Genomic DNA, 23,087 nt, shown 5'->3' with positions numbered 1-23,087 from the left:
TCACGAACTGCTCCAGCATGGGTCCTTTCCACGGTGTGCAGTCCTTCAGGCACAGACTGCTCCAGCGTGGGTCCCCCACGGGGTCACAAGTCCTGCCAGAAAACCTGCTCCGTGGGCTCCTCTCTCCACAGATCCGCAGGTCCTGCCAGGAGCCTGCTCCAGCGCAGGCTTCCCAGGGGGTCACAGCCTCCTTCGGGAACCCACCTGCTCCGGCATGGGGTCCTCCCCGGGCTGCAGGTGGATATCTGCTCCACCGTGGACCTCCCTGGGCTGCAGGGGGACAGCCTGCCTCACCATGGTCTTCCCCACGGGCTGCAGGGGAATCTCTGCTCCGGCGCCTGGAGCACCTCCTCCCCCTCCTTCTTCACTGACCTTGGTGTCCGCAGGGTTGTTTCTCTTACATGTTCTCACTCTTCTCTCCGGCTGCTGTTACCGTCTGTCCCAACTTTTTTTTCCTTCTTAAAAATGTTATCACAGAGGTATTACCACTATTGCTGATTGGCTCGGCCTTGGCCGGCAGCGGGTCCGCCTTAGAGCCGGCTGGTATGGGCTCTCTCAAACACGGGAAGCTTCCAGCAGCTTCTTACAGAAGCCACCCCTGTAACACCCCCCCCCCCGCCCCCGCTACCAAAACCTTGCCACACAAAGCCAATACAGCAGTTTTCACTCCTCCATATGAAAGCCATGCTGTGTGTTATTTATTCCTCATAGTTCTAATTCATTACTCTTTGCTTTATCACTTCCTGATAAATACATTTGCTGTTACAGATGATACTGGGAGTTGTGAAAAACAAACACAACACATCTTCAGAAACACGATTGTTCTAGTTTTCAGTGTGACAAATACTTGTAAACAGATGATCTTTTCCTTTGCTTCCAAAACTTCTTTGAATGCATTCAGGGTGGTGTTATTTGTTTACATACTGGGGGTTTCTCACATTGAGTAACTGCGTAGGGATAGGAGTGTTGGGTTTTTTTAAATCTTCTGGTATTCCTTTCCACTCTTCCTTTACTTTTGTCCTCCTTTCCAGTGTTCTGTTTTCTTAAATACAAAATTTCTTAAATGCAAAATTTTGAAAAGCATTCTTGTATTTTAATGTTTTCCTTAGCTTGTTACTCTTGACAGAACTAGGCCTTTTTCTGTAAAATAATAGATCTCCCTGAAACATATTATCAAACCAACTTGTAAAATGGTAATTAAAAAAACAAAACAAACACACAGCACCACAGCTGAGCTTTTTAAAGGCTTCTGTTGAAATACATATCCAAATCTAGTTTGTGTGATAAAACCAATTGCTCCTGTTTTTTCCATTATCATTATCTAAGCTCTTGCTTTTCAGGAGGAAGAAACTGAATAGAAAATAACCCTGACAGTTGCCAGTTATTTATTTGGCACCATAAAACCCAATGAATATGTACTTACTCTCCACAAAAGAGATTCTTGTATCTCAGTCTTAACTATGACGACACAGATATTAAACTTTGGTCATTAAGAGAATTAAGGTATCTTCTGCTGTATTGTAAATAGGGATGTCTGAGCCTTTCTATTTTAAGCACAAACACAAGGGTTCCTGTAAATCTGGCTTCCAGGCACATAAACACCTTGTGAGGTTTTCCCCCTTTTTTGGTTGCTTTTGTGAAACTACCTGGAGATGAATTACAAATCCAGTTTTTTAAGCATCTGCCCAGTAGCATGTGTTCAAATACTATCAATGTAGAAATCACTGGGAAAGGGGAAAGGGCTCCAGTGTACTTTTTTTGCCAACTTGTAAGAAGTGAGAAACTGATTCAAAAAAGCTGAACAGTTTTATTTTTCTTTTAGGTAGTACATAATGTCATGAGTTCTGATTCCTGTTGCAAAAGGTAGACCTTTTGCTGTGTAGCAAAGTAGCTTATTACCATTCAATGTATTAAATAAATTACTTTTCTCCTTCCAGTAAGAGAAGCAAAAAAGGAGATAAAAATGGGAAGGGTCTGAGGCATTTTTCAATGAAAGTATGTGAAAAAGTTCAACGTAAAGGAACAACTTCATACAATGAAGTCGCTGATGAGCTGGTATCAGAATTCACAAATTCTAACAGCCACCTAGCTACAGATTCGGTAAGCAAATGTGTGTTGAAATTTGTTATACCATTACAAAATTGTCTGGTTTATCATGGAATTCTGTCCCTTCTGTTCCTGCACTGTCCTGCCACACTCCATACTTTCCTTCACTTAACTACTTCCCAAATATAAAGAATTAACCTCTGAAAATTAAAAATATAGAATTAAAATGAAGAATTGAACTCCCACTAAATTATAAACAAAATAGAGAAGTCTGCCAGAAGAATTCTCTTTAAAAAAAGGCTACTCTTGTACCCACTGTATGTGGTCTTGCCAGGCTTTTCAACTGTAACAGACTTGCTGTGATTGGAATCTGCTGCACAGAGGCTTCAAGCAGGCCTGAAGCTTCCATGTGGAACCAAACACGTTCATGTGGTATCCAGGGAGTAGCACAGATGAAGGCATCATGTTTTAATACCACTCTGACTTGAACTGCCATTTTGGCTTTTTATTTTCTACATATCTATGAAGGATGTGTTCAATCTTTTTCTCTTTGAATTCTTTTGTTGTAATTAATGCTGCATTGTTTTCTTAGCAGGCTTATGATCAGAAAAATATTAGACGGAGAGTTTACGATGCCCTTAATGTCCTGATGGCAATGAACATAATTTCAAAGGAGAAGAAGGAAATCAGATGGATTGGCCTTCCTACAAACTCAGCTCAGGAATGTCAGAATCTAGAGGTAAGGTGAGGTAGATGGGAAATTCTATATAGTTCACAGGTTGTGATAATAGACCTACTCTACTTTAGAAGAGGGGTTTTTTTCTCAATTTGAACCAGACTGGTTTTGATTCTTGCACACTATGAAAATACAACTTTTGATACTTGAAGACTGAAAGGACATGTTTATCTACGCTTAGTTCAGTTTTATTTAGTATACATTACATGAAGTTTAAAAAAACCCAAACTTGTTTACCTTACAAAAATGAACATTGATTAAATCAGGGATTACTTTTAAGATCAAAGTCTGTAGTAGCCTGAGTTAACCAGAAGAAAGTCAAAAGAATTTATAGTGCAGTTATGCTTACAAAATGGTATACATTTGAAAGGAGATGAATTTTCTATTAATGTCTGTATTTGGCAATGCCATTCAAAGGAAATTAAATTGAAAAATAATTCCTGCTAGGATGTCAAATACTAGCTATGAACTGGCAGGGAAAAAGAAGAAGTTTTACATCTTGGTTATTTCCATTATTTTTCCAACAGGCTAGGAGTTACCGTGTTTTTGCAGGGATGCCAGAACTTACATGCACAAATGTTGCTTGTCCTTCAGGCCAAATGCTCTATAAATAAAAAGCACAAGTTACTGTACTTACTAGAGAGTGCTGTAATAACTGTCTGTAAATACACCTTAATATGTATTGTATTTGTGATACTTGTGACACTAAATATCTTAAAAGCCAGGTGGGGTCCCTCTCTAGTACAGAACAATTTATTTTGTGCAGGTTCATTTACATCAGTTGTCTTTCTAGATGTGGTAGGAAAAAAGCTTTTACTATCCTTGTCCATTACAGCAACTTGGAAAATACGTCCCCCCCAGGAGTATGCATATGCTCAATCATTATACTCCAGGATTTTTATTTTTTTTAAATCATAGATAAATCTACATTTTACATGCATTCACCTGAATGCATTATCTTCAGCATAGGTTATTGTTACAAATGCGGAACTTGAATTTCATTGTGTCACCTACAATGATCGTATGCTATTCGCTGTTTCAGGCTCTAATTACATATGCACAAAATGGAAGCCAGGCATATTTTCTTAAAATGTTGCTTCCTGTGACATAATAGAAAAGAACAGAAAATAAAGCTGCATTTTCACGGTGTGAAAATCAGAATTAATTTTGCTTTTAAAGCTGTATAAACAGCCAACTGTTCTTACAGTGTAATTCCATAATAAGATTACCAGTACAAAAATGAGACATCAGTACAAAAAAGCTTGTTGTATAGAAACCGTGTCTAAATACCATCTGTACTGTTTATTGGTTTTAAGAGTTATGTATTTGTCCCAGAAAAGAAAGTAATCTACTGTGCTCTGAAGGAAGCATTTAAAACATTAAAGTCTGTGTGTGGGGAACCACCACAAGCAACATTGTCAATAAAATAGGGGGGGTTGTGCAGCTAAGTTTTAAAAGACTGCATCATTTAGTTTCAGTGGTTGAATGAAAAGGTAATTTAAGGTTTTAGTATTTTGGGGAGCAGTGATACAGTGCTGGCACCAACAGGATGATGAGGAAAAGTACCTTTTAAACATGATGACTACTGTCCAATTCTTTAGTGTTCCCCCAGAACACTGTTTAAAATACTGTTGGTTGTATCTGCAGTGTCAGTAGGCATCCAGTACTATCGCTGTCCCAAACACTGCCTACTTAGGTTGAGGATAGCTTTGCCCCATAAACTGGCATTAAGAAAACTGTTGCAAGAAATGGATTCTGTGCTCATGTAGAAAAGGTTACCTCTACCCCCTTTTTGTTGCTGAAATCTTGTTAGTTTAATAAAGTCTCAAATGAGTGGTCCAAACAAAAAGTGGAGATCACTGGAAAGATGCAGGTGATGATCCTGAGCCCAGTCTCCACACATTTATGTCTAGTAGCTTGCAGCTAGAACAGTGGAAGGGACGTGCACAATTCCAAAAAAGTGGAGGGCAGGAGGGAAAAACCAAAACCCAAAGCACCCTCTCAAGCAAACATTTAGTTTGGTGCTCATCAGCGCTCAGTGCACAGTACAGAAGAGGAGGAATGGGTGGGGAAATTATACGATCTCTTGTAATAATTGATTCTTTACTGAAGTTAAAATTGTTGACAAAGAAAGAAATTACAGTTTGTCAGACCTGTTTTGTGGAGAAACTCATGTGACCATGCGATAAGTCTGAAAAAGAAGAAAATACATGGCAAACGGGTAGGGCTGAAAAGACTTGTGCAAAATTTACTTACCATACCATGGAATTCTCCACCATTTACAAAGAAAGTATGGATTTTTGTAATGGTGCTAGCACACTGGTATAGCTCTAAAGCCTGTTCAGTTTGGCACAATGGAACAGACAAGGTAACAAAGTAATTATCTTGATGCATTTACATTTGTATTTTAAGATAGAAAAACAGAAGCGGATTGAAAGGATAAAACAGAAGCGAGCCCAACTACAAGAACTGCTGCTGCAGGTATATTTAATTATTTTTTCTATAAATGAAATTATCAAGTGCAAATCCGACATGTTAGAACTTCTGAAGTTCTTTCTAGGTTTATTTAGCAGCTATGATATACTAGGGAGAAAAGCTTCACACTTGTGACCTTCCTGGATTCTAGTAGGGGGACCTCTTACTCTCACTTTCTGGTTCATTTTTACCTATTGTAAAACAGCGTGCTGTATCTGCATGCCACAAGCTTTTGTAAGTGTTCTGCTGAAGCTTGTCAACATTAGTGGGAATGGGAACAACTCACAAGTCCCCTTGGTTGACTCCAAGCCCCCGCAGGGTTACCTTCTCCGAGTAGTTCTTACTGGAAAATTTCTCTTTGGTTCTAAGCTATGATATTTACAACTGAACTTGTGTAAATATGTGGAGTTGCTTTGGGGGAGATAGACATTTCTGGATCCTAATAATGGAAGGCTGACAAATCCAGCTCTTTTACATTCCGAGGTGCACCTTTGAGATGACTTGAGTTTTGGCTTTGATTGCAGAAGTACATTTCAAATCCGTCTTTGCTTATAAAGGAACATTTTATAAATACATTTATCAGCATTCAGTAATTTAAATGTAATCAAACTTTTTTATGAGGTTACAGACAATAAGGCTGTATTTTTTTCGTGGTCTAACTATAGTGATACAATTTTCATGTAATTAGATATGCACAGAAACTTTTAAATATCTGATGCTTCTCCTTTTCTCATCACCAAAACCTGTTTCTCTACTTAGGGCACAATTCTGATTCTATCTATCTAACCTAATAAATTAGCAGCTTCTTTAAGAGTAACATGAAATTAACCCGGTGAAAATAAGGCAACTCAGGCCTTCTTAACTATTAGTCTGAAAATGACAGAGTTGCACTCCCTTACTATCTACAACTGTCATTATTTCCTTGATTACGTTCATTGTCAAATGGTTTATCAGTCCTTTGGGATTCTGTCTACCCATCTTCACCTTGAGTGGAATAAGTAGTGCCTCAAAGTGGGTAAGTACACTGACTTCCAATCCCTCAAATAACATTTCCTGAACCCGCACATTTTCATACATATGCAGTCAGATATAAGAATTCAGGAGAGAGCAAGTGGTGTCACGAATGGCACCTGTTTAAAAACTTTCAGAGGAGAATTTCAACACTCTTTTGAGAGAGAAAAGGGAGTAATGGATGAGAAGGGGAAGAGAATATGGTTCATGGGAAGGGGGGGAATGCTGTAATTTCTGTTAACTTCTGCTTCAGTGTAACTAGCTCCTAGTTTGAGGTAATTATGCATGTAAAATAACAGAGAAGACCTCTGACTCCAGTGCCTTTTCAAAAGAAATGGGGAACCATTCTCCCCCAAGCTTTATTGCTCCTTTCTTTTTTCTGCTCCAGGGATTGTGAGGGGGGCATAGCCATTAGGATATGTGTGGAAAATTTGTGTTTAACTTCTGTTCCTGGTGAGCTTCACTAGTGCAAAGAGGACGTCAGGCCGCTTACTTTTTGGCAGAAAATTACTGGAAGTATTGAGAGTTGGTAAATAAGAGCTAGGAAGTTCCACTTCCTGGAAACACTGATGTCTTCTCTTTCATGGCCAGTGATCGTTTTTTCTTTCTTTCTTTCTTTCTTCAGCAAATAGCATTCAAAAACTTGGTACAAAGAAATCAGCAAAATGAACAACAAAATCAAGGCCCTCCAGCTTTGAACTCAACAATACAGCTGCCTTTCTTAATAGTCAACACTAGCAAAAGAACAGTTATAGACTGCAGCATATCAAGTGATAAGTGAGTGTTTGTGGAATCAATTTTTAGAATTTTATTTTCTTTGTGGACTGGAATTTTTCTTTGAACAAATGAGAGAAATTTTTCTAGTTTACTAAAAGTAATTATGTATTTAAATTTGCTACTGTCACTTCAGGGGGTGTTTTGTTTTGTTTTTAATATTTAATGCAACTGTAGCAGTAATAGGAATAAGTTTATCAAGGTTGCTTTACAACCACTAGTTAAAACAGGCTGACTTTCACTGTTGTAAAAGGCACTTCAGACTAACATTTCAAAGAGCATTCACTGCACAGGAGAAATAACTGAATGAAATGATATACTAGGACAGCACTAGCTTTTAATGAAGCCATGTGGTAGTGCTGCTGAATTCTTCTTCCTAATACGCCATAGATGTATTTAGTCAGAAACACAAGGTTATCCATGTAACAAAAGTAACATCCTAGAGGTAATAACAACAACTTTGGAAGTGACTTTGAATAGCAAAAAGGTTGCACCTAGCTCTTTGAAGGAAAAAAGGGAAGGAAATTACATAGAAATCTGAAATACTGTCTTTGTAAGCAAACTGCTATAGTTGCGCTCTTAGTATAATCTGGAAGTCTTCCACATATGTACTTAGGGGTGCTTATGCTCTTCATCCTGTGAAAATATGGCTGAAAGTATGAGGTACTGTTATGTTAACTGTTAACTGCATCACAACTAGTTTATTAGCTGAAAATAGCTGGCTTTGCTTTAATAGTGTAGGTTACAGATTTCACTCTGTGGTATACAAATCCCCTATTGAACTTCAAGTCAATTAACATAAAGCAAAAATAGACAGTCTCTAGTAACCTAAACACCAACATGCAAAAAAGCAGTACTATTAAAAGTTGAATTTTTGTAGAAAATTGGACTTGAAGTGCAATGCATTCTGTGACAAAACTTTTGGAATACTCCCATCAGCACTGCAGTTCAGCAAGTTGGGAATTTTAAGATCAATATTGGTTTAGCTTAGCTATACCCTTATTTTATAGGCATACTATAGAGTTCTTACTGTACTTTTAAACAGTGGTCTATATTTAGGTTTGAAGTCATTAAAAAGTTGAATGATTTCATACTGAAACTTCAGACTGCTGCTTTGAAGTTGTTGGACATTAAACTGGTATTTGGGATCTAGAGAAGTGTAACATGCTTCTACAATCTCAAACTGTAAGAAAACACTACTCCTCAAAATGAGCACACCAAATTTATTTAATGTTGATATTTCAGTTTATATAACCCAGCTTCAATATTAGTGTCATCTGGAGATCATTAGGTGTACAACAATTAACCCAAACTAAACAAGCTTTCCACTGTGGTTATTTGTGCAACTGATCAGTGGCAGTGGCAGTATATAAATAAACAGTGCCAGAAACTGCTAGTGTTTAAACCACTGTTACAGTGATCTGCTAAATAAGGCAGTTGGCAAAAGTGGTGACTCAGTTTGGAGAATTCAAATTCTGTAGTTTATTGGAGAGCATTTGCGCTGCCTAACCCATTACTGGTCAACTTGAGTGCTTGCCCTTCACTTGGTTTCAACCTCAGTTAATAACCCACTGTTGTATGGGCTTCTATTTTCCTTTCTTCTCCCAAATAACATTTATAAAAAGCATTGGTTGGTCAGTATTTATGATGCAGCAGCAGGTGATGTTAGAAAGTCCAATGAACGGATAAGCTCACAACATTAGCTATTAAAATTGTATTTACAGAGGATCTTCCAAAAGAAAATAATTGCTTGGAAAGATGGTACATGCAGGGGGGATTTAGCATCATGAAGTTTGCGTCTTCTAAGTTTTTTCCTATGCAAGAACAGGCTTTATCTAGCCAAAACAGAATTAAATTTCTCACATGTAAAACAAAGAGGTTATTGGGCAAGTTTTGTTTAGGGTGTGAGAAGGCAGATGGGTGCCCAGCAGCATAGTGGGAGTGACATTTCTGAAGTTGGAGTAAAGAAAAACAAGAGTCTTCAGATAAAAAGGAAAAAGTTAAATATTACATTGAAAAGATCAGGCACCTAAACAGGAAGAATGTATCTAGTGTAAATGGTGCTTCTATATAAATGCTGTAGGTCTTAGGAAAAAGGAAAAAAAAGGAACCAGAATACTTAAACAAGCATTCAGACACAATAGAAGTATCAGAAACTTGGAAAATTAGAACATCTCTATTCTAATAGGAAATGCAGCTGCTTATTAAAGTTAAGAGACATTAAGAGAAGATACCAGGTGACGGGTTTTAGACAAAAAGGATGTAAGTGTTTTTGTAACAGTCTATGGCAAATCATAGCATTTGATGTTGTTCATGCCAAAAGTTTACGTAAGTTGAAAACGGGGTCATGTCAAGTCCCTGAAATAAAAACCCTCAGATAGCTAGCTATTAAGGGCAAAGGTAGAAGTGTAGGGACTTCCTGTGTCAGAGGCTGCAGGTTGCTAGAAACTATCCTGGAGAAATGCTACTGTAAGTTTCTTCGTCTGGAAACTTGCAGGGGAGGAAAAAGGAGTTATGCTCCTTTCTAGTATCCAGTATTTGACCACAACATATGGGAGGAGAAATACAGAGCTATCAATAAATACAGCCTTTAATCCTGTACCATAAAAGCTGAATTCAGTTATTATTTAATTAAGTACACAGCTTGCTGGTAGTAACTTGGTACGACACTGGTCTCCCATCCCCTGTTCATGTAAACATAGTTATGTGACTTTAGCTGCACCAGTCTAGGTAGCAGGAATGTAATTGTACCATTTAAAGGTATAGTGACACATCTTATTTTCCCTTTTAATGTGGTTACGCTTAAATAAATAGAGATGCATAAAAAATAGGTTTTACAAGTAACACGAGTCACAAAAGAAAGGATACCTTTAACTGACAATTACACCTAGTACAAAGCATGTAAATTTCTAGATGAAAATTTTGTGTATAGGCACAAAAGATGTAACTTTTCCAAACTTACTGGATCAGGTATAAGTAAATGAGTATTAAAAAAACCTATCAAGAAAATCTGTATGTGACTCGAGCTTGGAGAGCTAATGGAAGACCCAGCAGTGTGTTATCTTTTAAAGATCGTATCTCATGGATGGGCTGCTTTTCCAGGGATAAAGATTTTGTCAGCAGAAAATGAGGTACTGGGAACTAGCCTTATATTGTAATCCCTGGACCAGTGCTGTCCAGGCTTTTAATAGCCTGTGATCATAGCATAAGGCCAGTCTAGATGCCCCTGCTTTTCTTAAAGCTATATCAAGTTTATGACTATTTCCTCTTTTATATGCAATGAAAAACATTTTGAGAGTCCTGCAGCAGAAATAGTAGGTTGTGAACACAGAGGACTCCAAACAGACTGCTTTGCTAGCTGCATCCAAATGCATCCCAAAAAAGCAAAGTTATACCGAGGTAAAATAGGTCACTTCACAGGAGGAGTGTTGCACATTAGAACAGAAAGTGAAATGTAAAAGAAGCAAAACCAAAATAGTTATTCTGGTGACAGGGCTGCAGGTGACCTTTAAAAGTATTGGATTTAGTACAAGTGAAGGTTCATGTTTAACAAGGCCTCTCCTCGTTCGCCTTTGAATCTGTCTAATGAGGTAGAAGATTTTAGACTTTCTTCCTGCAGTGAAGTTACTTTAACTGAGAAAGTGCTATTTTAAACCCTGTAGGCATGCCAGTCACAGAGGTGAAAAAGCATTTGCTGTGCTTTTTTTTCCTTAAAGACCCTTTACAGATAATGAAGAATCTAGACACTTACCTCAGTGCATACCAGAAAAAAGGAAAAATAGGCAAAAAAAGCATAGCTGTACTCTTTTCAAAACCTTCTCACTTTGACTTTTTACATGCAGATTTGAATACCTCTTTAATTTCGATAACACTTTTGAGATTCATGATGACAGTGAGGTGCTGAAGAGAATGGGAATGTCCTTTGGGCTTGAGGCAGGCAAATGCTCAGCTGAGGACCTAAGAACTGCAAAATCCCTGGTGCCAAAAGCTTTAGAAGGCTACATCACAGGTAAGTTAGATGAGACTTTTAAATATCGTTCCTGATCAAATCCATAACATCAGTTAACTGAAGCAAATTTAATATTCACTTACATAGGTATGTAACGTTTGAAGTTATATGGGAGCTAGTAGCGTTGGTACATAAGTTGCTTTACAGTTAACTTTGGAAGGTTTATCATAGTTGTCCTGTAAACTTAATTTACACTGATTTAAGAATTCAAAAATTTTTGATTCACAAAGCTTAAAACTCAGCCCAGTATTTTCTCACGTTTCTGGAGGGACTTCATCTGTAAAGGAAGTGTTACCCAATGAACTACTGTATACAGACCTTCATTTTTGAGGAAAGGGGGAACAAAGCTATTGCCCTGACTTCTCTACTAACTAGGCTTTGGTCTTGTTTAAATTAAAGTAGTATAAAACTGTGTCTTTCACACAGGGAAGTTGGAAACTTCAAACGTTTGACTTAATTTTTTTTTTTTTTTTTTTTGCACTTTTCCTAAAGTTGATTCCCTTCTGTTTGGAACATTTAATCTTTATGTCAAGATCTTTTAAATGCACACTTTATATTAAAAATGCTATTTTTGTTTTGATAAGAAAAATAGAGTTAAGTAGCCAGGAAGCTGAACATGTGTTTTTGTATTCTTGATTTTGCTACGTGAGACAATTAAGAATGAAACAGTTTCTTAAAATTTGTCACGGTAAAACACTGTTGGATATAAATTAGAATTCAGTTACATTCACTAAAATTAGTACATTTTAAATGGCTTTAACATTTCAAACTAAGATTTCGTATTTTAATTTTGGTCAATTTTGAAATTACACACCAAGTCTTCATAAGGCTGCACTGGTGCCAAAAAGAGATGTTGAAAGTCATCTGGGTTTGTTCCTTGCAGGTTCATTCAACTAAATATTATTTACCACATGATTTACCACCAATGTAAAAGAGGGGAAAGGAGCAGAACCCACATCTTTTAATAGTGTTGCAGTCTTCAAGTTACTTAATTGCTCCCATGTATTGAGGAGCAAACTAAAATTTCTATTTCGTTTTAAACCTGCATTAATTTATTTTCAGAGAATAGGGTTTCTTTACATTTGCAAAAAAACCTGTGTCATTACACTATTTACTGAGTAAAAAGAGCTTTTAAAGATTAAGCAATGAAACTACATGTCTTAACTAGTGATTAGTAGTCCATTTTAGTTTCTTTTGAAAAGAGATCAGTCACACTAATGTACTGCTGGTGGGGTTTTTTATTGAAAGCATTAAAGGCAAAACAACTGTGATGTTCCTGTGCAAGTGAGAAACAAATAGTACTCTGTTTCAAAGAAACCAAACAGAAAAAAACAGATTCTAAGATTACATATTCTTAAAGAATGTTGTGATTAGGGTTATTTCCGTAGTAGCAGACCAGGAGCCAGAAACCTATCCAGATTTTTAATCATAAGAAATGTATTGATTTTTATTTTTTACTCAGAATGCATTGAAGCAGGTAATGTACTCTTCAGACATGGGTTACATTCAGCTGTTTCAGCCTCTGGAAAAAATTAGTCCAGAAGTGTTGTTACTACGGTATGTAAATTTAGTTTAAAGGTTTCTTCTATCTGTTCCTTGCTACTTAATTACACAACACAAATCTACAGTTAAGAGTATGAATTGCATAGTAGAGCTTTCTAATGGCAGTAACTGACAAATAAGGGGAACAGATTTAAATGTTTTGCACAATACTTTGAAAAGCCATCATTTGCCCGATTACATATTTTTGGTTAAGTACAACTTCCCATTTTAACCTTGGCAGTCTTTAGATATTGTTTCTTACACTGCCAGTGTAGTGAAGTGGAAGGCTTATCACTGGTTTTTAGAATTCATCGTTACTTCCATAGCTCTCATGATCACACCTTTAAGTACATTGGCTTCAGTCAATACTATACAAGAAAAGCAAATCAAGGTCTCATTTATTCACGAAGTAAGTTTATTACAACCAAGATTAAAAAGTTCTCCCACACTAGTTGACTCCATGAACTCAACTGCTGTAGAAACCAGTCCCGTTCCAATATGTTTAAGTAGGTAAGTCATTTCCCATATGATGTTAGTTTGACCTTAGCTGGTCATCTTTTTTTCAGATAATTTCTAACTTCCATGCACTAACAATAGTTTGTATTGTAATGCTTGCTAATAGGGCTGGAGAAACAGTTGGAAGAATCCAAGTCTTAACCAGTTCAATGAAAGAAATTCAAAATTAACGAAGAAAACTTGGACCATCTCAGCTTTGGGGAAAAAAAAAAAAAGTAACTTATAGTTGCATTAAACATGCCAAATAACTTGCTTGGAACTGCTGAACTGATGTATGCATCAAAACCTTATTAGTGTAATTTTTTTTTTTGCAGGAGGATCATGTGTTTTAGCCATTCTTTGAGTGCCCTAATTTGATAAAAGTAGCGTCTTGTAGGTTTTCTATAGGGTTTATGATGTTTTAGCAAAAAGTGTTGAGTATTTTTAATACGTATTTCAAGTACTACACTGGTACGATCCTCAGGTGTCTGACTAGCACTGAAATCAGCAGAACCTAAGGCATATTAACACCATAAGGAAAAGTATTATGTATATCTTAAATGATGTTTGTAACACATTTTTCTGTTGCTTGACTGTCGTAATTGATGCAGACTTCTAAAACTGACATGATTTGACCTTACTTTTTCTTGTTTCCTAAAAGGGAGCAAGAGTAGAAGATACAGCAGCTTAACCATAACTTACAGTAGAATTTAACATTAAAGTATTGCTTTAGCTAAGTCAGAAATCCAGAAAAAGTGATGGACATACAACAGACTGCACTACAACCACAGTATTTGCCAGCTTCATACCTATGGAAGGGGCAATGTTTTTTTCTAACAAACATGACACTTGCACCAGCTTAAGATGGCATCCCAGGGTCACAATCCTAAATACACACTGCTGCCCATATCTTCATTTTGACAGTTAATTTTCCTCTGCCCTCTTCATGAGCTGGTTCAGGGTACTAAACCAGAGGCTTTTTAACTGGCAGAGGAGTTTCTGACAATTTAGCATGTAGAACTATCTAGCTACAGGCTCAAACCATAACAGTTCAATTGTAACAGAGGGAGTGAGATTGCTAGATGAACAGAAACATGCCACTGATGGAGACAAGCATCAACTCTTGTAGAACCCTATCCAGAGTAACATCCTGTGCCTTTTAAGCCATCCACATACTACAGGCAGTTAACGCAAAACCAAGTCCTGCCTTTGTCAGTTGAGTCCTCACTCCTAAAAATGAGACTACAAATAAAAAAAGCAGGAAACAAAAATTCTGAGACACTAATGGTTGTGATAACAACATCCCACTTATATGTATCCCACTAAGGCAGTGGGCAGAGAAGGTGGTGCAGTTTAGGATCTCTAGATTACAACACTTTATTCTTCTCTGCATGAAGAAGCGCTCTGCGATCTACCTGCGTAATAAGCCTTGGCTGCAAAATGGGCTGGAGTTGGAACTGAAGAGATGAGAGTAGCCACTGAATGAATGAGCTTGTTCAACTATCAACAATAATCCTATGCAGCACTTTTGCATTAACTGCTAAAGGCTATCGAGGGTATTCCTTCAGAGACTTCTCATGTAAAGTACAAATTTCTACCAAGTATATCTCCTGCAAGATATGCCTAGTTCATAATCAGGACGACACTCTTAGATTGAACTGTACCACCTTGGGAAGTTTTTTCCAAGCTGCTTTCCCTGGTTCCTAAATGTAGCTATTAGTAATTTATCAACTCTGCTAGAAATAGTAAGTCTTCTCATTGTAGGCAGACTTAGATTTTTGACAGTCTTTTCCAGACAGGAAATGGCTTCTTAAACTCCCCATCTTTCACACACTTCCTCTTTTCCCTGGCATCTCAGAGTCCACTGGAAAATAGAATTTAGAAATACAAAGCAATGAAAGTACAAGGCAGGGATATGCATCTATGAACCTTCTTTCTGCCCTGTGTGTAGAATCCATATTTACCTTCACCTTGCTCTTCAAAAAGAAAAGCTAACTAGCTATTATCCCAAAATGTTAATAAAATGAAGATTACTAGTAGTGACTTGTTATTCCTCTGGAATATTAAGCATGTACACACAGGTACACCCCTTCAAAAGACCAGGAAACAACACTGTGATCCATCTCTAATCCACTTCATTAATCTAAATACAATGCAGTCATTCCAAATGGTTCAGCCTCCTCCTGCAAAGACAGGAGGAGGCTGTCAGAACATGTTCTCTGTAAAAACGAACCTGCATTTAGGGTAATCTTAATTAAAGCCATCGAGCTATGTCCATATTCCACTCTTCAGATCTATTCCATCCTCATAGATTGCCCTAAAGCTGCAACTTACTGTCTTCTGTCATGTTCCAAAGACTCTGCTGGCAGGAACATCAACCTTGCTAGCCCTGCTTTGTAACATGTCATTTAAATACCTTGCTGCTAGCAAGTCTCCACAGCACAAAACAAGGTAGCCTGTGGATCCCAATGGATGATGAGCCAATTTATGTGGCTGTGACAACCTGCTTCAAACAGTCCCTGTGCTAGGCAGTACACTGTCAAATCTCAAGGAGCCAAAGCTTAACAAGAACACAGAAGGACAAATGAGAAAGCGTATGTAACACACACATTTAGTTATTCCTCTTATCTGCTTCTAGATAAAATATGAATAGTGCAATCCCATTTTACTGCCATCATGCTGTACATAACAGAATTTTCATTAGGCATAGGAAAGAATAGTAAGGTCTGCCAACTCCTGGTTTAATGCATCCAGCTGGAACCACACGCAAGCACCATGAAAAAGAACTAGACAGTCCTGATAACTTGATTTTCACTTTGTGTTGAGATGGAATTTGGGTAGGTCAACAGAAACACCTTATCTAAGAAACAAATTAAAAACACACACACACACACACACACACCCCCAATCCCTTAAATGTAATTGGGTCAATGGACTTGTTGATTCTCTTGGCAGAAATGTGCATAACTGGAAACAACTGACAGGCATTACTTGTTAGGGGATCTGAAAACAAGTACTATGAGGGTTTAAGTAACCCATTCATGTCCCTCAGAGGGCTTTTAAGAAATTACCTTAAGGAATTCAGCATTATTGCAAGACCATTTTAATCCTCAAATTTCCTGTCCCTAGGGAGACATACTTACACATTACACATGCAGTGTACGACAGGCGCTCTCTCATGCTCTTGGCACAAGACCTTTTGCTGTGGTCTGCTCATGTCCGCAGCCGATTGCTGCCTCTATTCATTGTCAGAACGGGTTAGGGGGCTGTGTTACAGCCAGCTATGAGACCACCAAAACGAAACTGCCTTTGGCTATCAGAACACACATAACTGAAATGCAGACTGCCTTGGTGGCTTCACTGCAGTATCTCCAGTCCTGACAAGAAAAGTTCCATCCGTACCTTCACCAAGCACAACAGCAAAGGCATTTAGAGCTGTTGGGGCATTTGATAGGATCAGTCTGTAGCAGGAGGTTTCCATGAAGACCTCCAAAACTCTATTTCAGGTACCTGTGATTGATTGCATAGGCCTACTAGGCAGGGTCATCTGCAGTGTGAATTCTCTTCAGAGGGAAAAGCTTCATAGAAATAACCACAGTTCTGAGTGAGGGAGTGCAAGGCTTGAGTGCATCCACAAACACTGGGGGGGGGTGGAGGGGGGTGTATGTGTGTGTGTGTGTGTGTGTGTGTGTGTATATAAAAAAATAAAAAAATATAAAATTTAATCTTGAGTAAACAGGACACATCTACAGTATAAAATCAACTCAAGCTACTAGTACCTTCTCTTCTAAACTAAGGAATCCCAACTGCAAAGAGAATGCAAAGTTTAAGATTGTAAAAGGAAGAAAAAATTTAAGTAACTATCATAAATACAATTATCCTTTCCTCTAGATATGTCTGCAGGATTTTCATGGATAAACCAAGGGTTACTTTCAAGTTCAGCACAAGCAGTTTCACATTTAGAGGTAGCAGGAGGTACTTCTGATGCTAAATCAAGGTAAATAAAATAATTTTTTATTCAAGGATAGCGATACATGCTTGTAGTACTATCAGTAACCTCACTATTTCATACCATTTACATGCAGGAAATAAGATGTTTTCTATTATGGTTGATTTTTGATTGTGAAAAGGCTCCTATTCTGTCGTCTTGGTAATTATATTTGAAAGGTCAATTCAACATGCTTTGAATTTTGAGTATACTAGCTATTTTGTATCCATGTTTCAAAAGAATACAAACACTTCCAAGCCCTAATAATAAGGATAGAGTTTTCCTGATTAACCTTAAATTCCTGTCTGGGCATGGACTACAAATATGTAATTACATGTGGAAAAAAAGCCTGATAATACTTCTGAAGAATACAAGAGAATGTTTGGTGTCTAAATGCACTACTGCTTAAGCTCTCTTGAAAGAGGTTTAGTCCACACAGTCTAATCATAATTTTAAATTAAAAACCAACAACAACAAAAAACCCAATCCAAAAACCACCTCAACCACCATACTTTGCTTGGAGGTTACCTGTAACTTAGAAAATGGAAAGAGGGATTATTCTGGGACAGGTTCTTCTTCATGGCATTTAATAGCTTAATTTCATATTGGAAACATTTCTGTGTATTGACAAAATTGTGATGGATTTATTCTTCTCTAAGCTTTCTTCGGCTTGAGCAATTCTGCTAGTTGGTTATGGAAAAAAAAGCCATCCAGTAATCTTTTTTATGTGACTTTGCAGTATTTTAGCAGTTTTCATAACTATTAGCTGTGTTAAATGTAAAGCTTTTGGATTTTTCCTTGTTAGTAGCATTTCTTTAAGTAAGGAAAAGCTGAGGCCAAAAAGAAAGCTTAAAACTTCACAAGAAATGCTCTAAACTTCGACATTTCTGTTGTTTTGATAGTGAGAATCCAGGGTTGTGTTTGGATGCTGAAGTGGCCTTAGCAACTGGGCAGTTTCTTGCCCCTAGCAGTCAACAGTCCAGCAGTGCAACATCACGCCACTCTGAATCACGGGGAGAAACTCCATGCTCATTCAATGATGAAGATGAAGAGGATGAAGATGAGGATTCTTCCTCCCCAGAATAAGGACAGCAGAAAACAGAATACACAAAATGCTGCTCATAAATATTCTTAATGGGAGGTCCTGCTTGGATTTTACTTAAAAGTTTCTTGCCTTGGTTTGCACTGTGTTCAGTGAAGCAAAATGGAAGCTTCAAACAAATTCATCCACAGCTGAAATTGAAAACTTTTTGTAACTGAACACAGAGTGACACGCAGACACAGAGAAAAGTGTTTTTTATCAACTATAACCAAGGAAAAGAACAAAGTCCCTGGAGATTTGGCAAAGTAAACATCAAGTTCACATTTTCCGTTTTGGGACATTGTCTCAAGTCTCTGTCTTCCCCTTATCTTTACCAGATGGAGAAGAAAACAAGAGTCAGTCAACAAACACCAATTCGTGCATTCTCTTTTGGCTGTGCTACCTTTAGAAAAAGGGGGAAGAGAGAGCATGCGCAAATGCGCTAAAATAGCTATTTAAAACTATCTTATATGAAAATTGTTCTAGGGCAAAGGGGCTGTTAGAATGTTTGCTTTTTTCTGTTCAACTTGCTGTATAGAAGATTCTTAAAGTAATATAAATTGCAAGTGATTAAATGAATCTTGAAATAGTTTAAATCCATTTTAGATACTCTAAAAGTTAACAATAGTATGTCTGTTTTGAAAGGTTCGTACGTTCATTTATACTGCAGACCTAATTTATTATAAATAAGTGATTATTCTTAGCCATTATTAAACCGTCAGGATAAAAACAGCAGTATTCTCTGCACCAGCTTTTTTCAAGGAAAAAAAGTTTAAAAATTGTATTTCTAGATTATAGTGTATCCAGTATAGCTTCTCCTTTACTGTTCTAACTTTATAATCCCTTTGATTTTATAGCATGTGTTGTTTTATTTTTTTTAAAAAAAGGCCTTTATGTTAAGGAGCTCAGGCAGCATGTTTTCAAGGCAGTATTTTCAAATTCAAGATGGGCAGGTCACGTAACTTCTAAAGTCACAGGTTGAGGTTCTTAGGAAAAAAATAAAATTTCAACAATACATCATTTCATGTTTTGCATTCCAGTCATCTTGGATTATCATAGACTTTCTTAAAATGAACTTCTGTTGTACTCGCCTTGATACATCTTAGAAAAATAGTAGTATCAAACCACTTTTTAAAATAATTTGTGGCTAAAATTGCACAACATGAATCCCATCTGAACCATTAATCTGCGTTCTATAGTTAACATCACATCCAATCATAAAGACCCTTTTTAAAAAAAAAACAATTTTGAATAACAGAGCAAAATACACTGTAGATATACTCTTCCCATGGTGTCCTAACATTCAGTATTTTAGCTAGTCTCGAAGTTAACTTTTTAATTAGGTAAATCCAGTTTAAAATAGTGTTACTTCTTTTTAGTTTTTATACTGTGTGTAAATAGTTGACCTGTTTCTAAGTACCAGTGTATTAGCTGTCAGCTCAACGACGTTGGCTCTCTTGCTTAGTCACTTGCTTGAGCAATGGCAGCAAACTGTATCCCTTGACTGCTCTAGCACAGTGTGTGGTATGTCCACATCATCTTTTACAGACAAACCCGCACTCAAGCCAACAAGATCCAAAAGCACCAAGCCTGAGCTAGTGAGATAAACTGAGGCTCCAGCTAAAAAGCTACCTGGCTGTTGTACAAGAGTTGGCACACAACTAGCTATGTACGGGACAGGTAAAACTGCAAGGAGCGTACAAGCACACTGGCATGTTTGCATTAAAAATTTAGAAACTTTTCACAGATAGTTGGAACTTCTGCATTTGAGGTACAGTTAGGGCGGCACCATTATTTAGGTATACCTCTTGACTGAGCAAGTAGAGCTATCTGGCTTACACAAGTGAGTTGCAAATGCACAAATTAAAAGAATTCTTATATGCCTACCATGTTATTCACCCTCTGAGCAAGACTGTTAAGGCTGTCCTGTGCTCATGGCTCACAGGCAACAGCAGACTGAGGGATTTACACCACCTCACTTCAACCAAATCTGCAACGCTACCTCTATATGAAGAAAAGCTTTACAAATGCAAAATAATAATTCTTGCCAAGAGAGTCAATGCACTTGACTGAAGCGGCTCACTTTTGAAAAAAGATGAGGAGAAGGTTACAAGATACTCCACGCATATTACTATGGAATTGTCAGCTTCATGAATGACATTTAATTTAAACACGTAATTGCCTTTATTCTTAAAAACCCATTGTTTTTTCAAAACCTGTCATGTCAGTCAGCTTTCATTGGAGAGGGGAGATCAAAGATATCTGATATATGTGGGATCCTAAAGAACTCTTAAAGAGGGGAACATTTAAGTTATTATTCCACCCGCCCCAATAAATTAGGGGCACATTTAACTTCACACTTTCTTCACATTTCCCACTCAAGATCTGTGTAAAACGAAAAAAACAGCAAAACACTGAACAATTGCTAAAGAGGAGCACTTTGAACTGTAAGAACCTGGCAAAAAAAGGCTTCCTGCCCAGAAATGGAATGTATTTTATTAGCAGTCAGTGTGCTTTCTGCTTTACATGAGGAAGATCTTCAATGATACCCTCCTTCCATTGATGTCCATATCCTTCAAAGCAGCAGACTGTGTAACTACTTGCTTTCTGGCAATCTTCAAGCTATCAACTTTAAAAAAAAATATCTAGGAGCACATAACATTTATTTAGACAGTTGAATCAAGACTTTAAAAGTTATTTTTCCTGAACTAGTTGAATACAAAGGACAAAACAAGTTATAACATTTAGAAGAGACTTCAAAAGGAAATTCCTTCCTTGGGATTCTTTGTGCCCAGTTCCAGTTGAGGATGAAGTTCAACTAAAGCACTGCAGTCTTGTGGTTACACTAAAGTCTGGGAACTAGGAAAATTTTGGGCCTTATCCAGCCATAGTCAGTCATGTATGATCTCAGGCAAGCCTTTCAATCATTCTTGTTGATCTTAGCTGACATATTAAAAAAAAAAAAACCGACACAAAAAAAACCCAAAACAAAACAGGTAAATGCAGGACCTCACTAAATGCAGCTGTTGCATCTGAATGGAGCTTTGAGCAATTATGAGTGACAAGGAGATTGAGGGTATTAAGCAACCACACAGCTCCCACTAAGCTGATGGAAGTAGTTGTGCTCAGTTGCTTCAACATGCAGGCCTTCCCTCTGAAGGCCAGCAGCAGATACTTTCCAGGATAAAATTGTCATTAGCAAGACTGGTTTTCCCATTTTCTGTTCAGTTACCATCATCCTCTCCTGTCTCACGCAATACCCATGACATTCATTGGTATGAAACAAGTAGCAACTGGTACTCGATGGTATCTCTTATGAGACAAAGTTAACATTTAAATCTTCATGCGTGACATGTTTCTGTCTTGGAACACTATTTCTTCGTTACACATTCAGAAGGCACTTGGCTGCAAGCAATATAGTGCTATGTGTAAATGCTTTAATATATATTGCAGTAAACAGCTTTATTTCTGGATTTATTTTATGGTGCTTGAAAAACCTGAATTTGACTTAGAAAGTCAGCACCACACACTAGATGAAAAAAATAGGAGTGGGAGACAGCATTTTTCTATTATGTGAAAATCTGACCTAATGTATGTGGATTTTGGTTTTTAAAATTAAGGTGTACCGGTCTTCTCATTTCAACACTGGAATTAATGGCAACAATCCATCTAATCTAAGAAAGTATGTATATTTAAGTAAAGACTAAAGCAAATGATACCAGTTTAACTGAAGGTATGATTTTTAACTAACTTCATTAAACCTAGTACAAGCCACACTGCAGATATTTCCATTTTGGTTAAGGGTTTTGCTTAGTTTTTTTTCAACTATAGCTTGCAAATACTCCTAATCCTTTTGAGCTGCTGGAAATTGCTGAGTACACAGAATACCCACAGAAGGACTTGTGCTGATCAACTAAGTCAGCCTGAAGTAACATTATGTAAAAAGGCCTAATTTAAAAAAAAAAAAAAAATTAAAATTTGGTTAAGATAAACAAAACCCTCCAGTTCATACATAAAATGATCCTTCAATTTAGAATTCCACAGTTAAGGTTTTAAATGTCAAGTGCTCTTTCTTCTGACCATATCTACCCTTTTAATTCAAGAGCACAACTGAAACTTAATCACATTTGAACACTGGGCAATACTCATTTTTATAATTAACTGGCTCTTTTCAGCTGAAAATAATGCAGGCAGTTTATCGAAGACTTTCGTTTTAGTGAGTTAAAGACATTTGCGTTTTGGATTAATATAAAAACAAAGCCAGTAACCACAGGGTATAGTACATAGTAAACAAACCAAAACAAGTTACCTTCTCACTGACCCACCTAATTTATATGTTTTCATTACAAGAGTCTCTCAGAACATAAGTATTTTAAATAACCAGATATAATGAAGCTGGGAAAAGACTGTATGAGCTTTTTAAATTTTTTATTTAAAAAATTCTAGTAATAGTCATACTTTGAGGTGACATCCTTCTGCTTACTACAAGCTTAATTAATTTTAAAGAAATGCTGCAGTTCAGTTACTCCAAGGCCTGGTATATTTTATGGCTGAAGGCATCTCAACCTTCAGCACTGGGTAATGGTGCCTACTGCAGCATTACTGATGAACGAGGAAGAGCCTAAGGACCATTGCTCTGTTTATTTTGTTTTTTAAAATGTGCCACTTCTTGAATTCTGACCTATGTTTAGAAGTAATACGCCAATAAATAATTCGTCATTTCTGATTATCACACACCTACCCTTGCAAGCATGTTCCCAGCTCTAAATACTTAATTTTCTGCTGGCAGGTGTTCACATAACCAAATCCTGATACCATGAAACTTCCTGAAACTCTCATTCCTTAGACTTAACCACGTTCCCAAATCAGATTGTCTCTTTCCTATTTAGCTGTTAGAAATTAGTCCGGTGTGTGTTTTTAAGAGGCTGTG

General features: G+C 37.3%; 1 protein-coding gene and 1 long non-coding RNA gene across 10 annotated transcripts in view; one reads left to right on the top strand and one right to left on the bottom strand.

The window, feature by feature from the left end:
* Window positions 1-18,732, top strand: part of TFDP2 (transcription factor Dp-2) — a 58,374-nt gene extending 39,642 nt beyond the window's left edge. For 8 of the 9 annotated variants that reach the window (XM_052802755.1, XM_052802754.1, XM_052802758.1 and 5 more), the window contains 7 exons: window positions 1,938-2,100; window positions 2,639-2,785; window positions 5,195-5,263; window positions 6,894-7,045; window positions 10,885-11,051; window positions 16,980-17,085; window positions 17,979-18,732. In XM_052802755.1, the coding sequence (XP_052658715.1) occupies window positions 1,938-2,100; window positions 2,639-2,785; window positions 5,195-5,263; window positions 6,894-7,045; window positions 10,885-11,051; window positions 16,980-17,085; window positions 17,979-18,162 (988 nt within the window). In that variant the 3' untranslated portion in view covers window positions 18,163-18,732. The remainder of the gene's footprint in view (window positions 1-1,937; window positions 2,101-2,638; window positions 2,786-5,194; window positions 5,264-6,893; window positions 7,046-10,884; window positions 11,052-16,979; window positions 17,086-17,978) is intronic. The other variant, XM_052802757.1, reaches the window with a different exon arrangement.
* The window catches only part of LOC128148688 (uncharacterized), a 29,859-nt gene continuing 7,441 nt past the window's right edge, over window positions 670-23,087 (bottom strand). Inside the window, exons 2-4 of the long non-coding RNA XR_008237365.1 lie at window positions 4,936-4,973; window positions 3,351-3,386; window positions 670-774 (exon numbers count right to left, since the gene is read on the bottom strand). This is a non-coding gene — a long non-coding RNA (uncharacterized LOC128148688). The remainder of the gene's footprint in view (window positions 775-3,350; window positions 3,387-4,935; window positions 4,974-23,087) is intronic.

Source organism: Harpia harpyja, chromosome 12 (genome assembly GCF_026419915.1).
Source record: "Harpia harpyja isolate bHarHar1 chromosome 12, bHarHar1 primary haplotype, whole genome shotgun sequence".
NCBI lineage: Eukaryota > Metazoa > Chordata > Aves > Accipitriformes > Accipitridae > Harpia > Harpia harpyja.
Note: the sequence above shows the minus strand (reverse complement) of the source record. Positions and strands in the feature narration are given on the sequence as shown.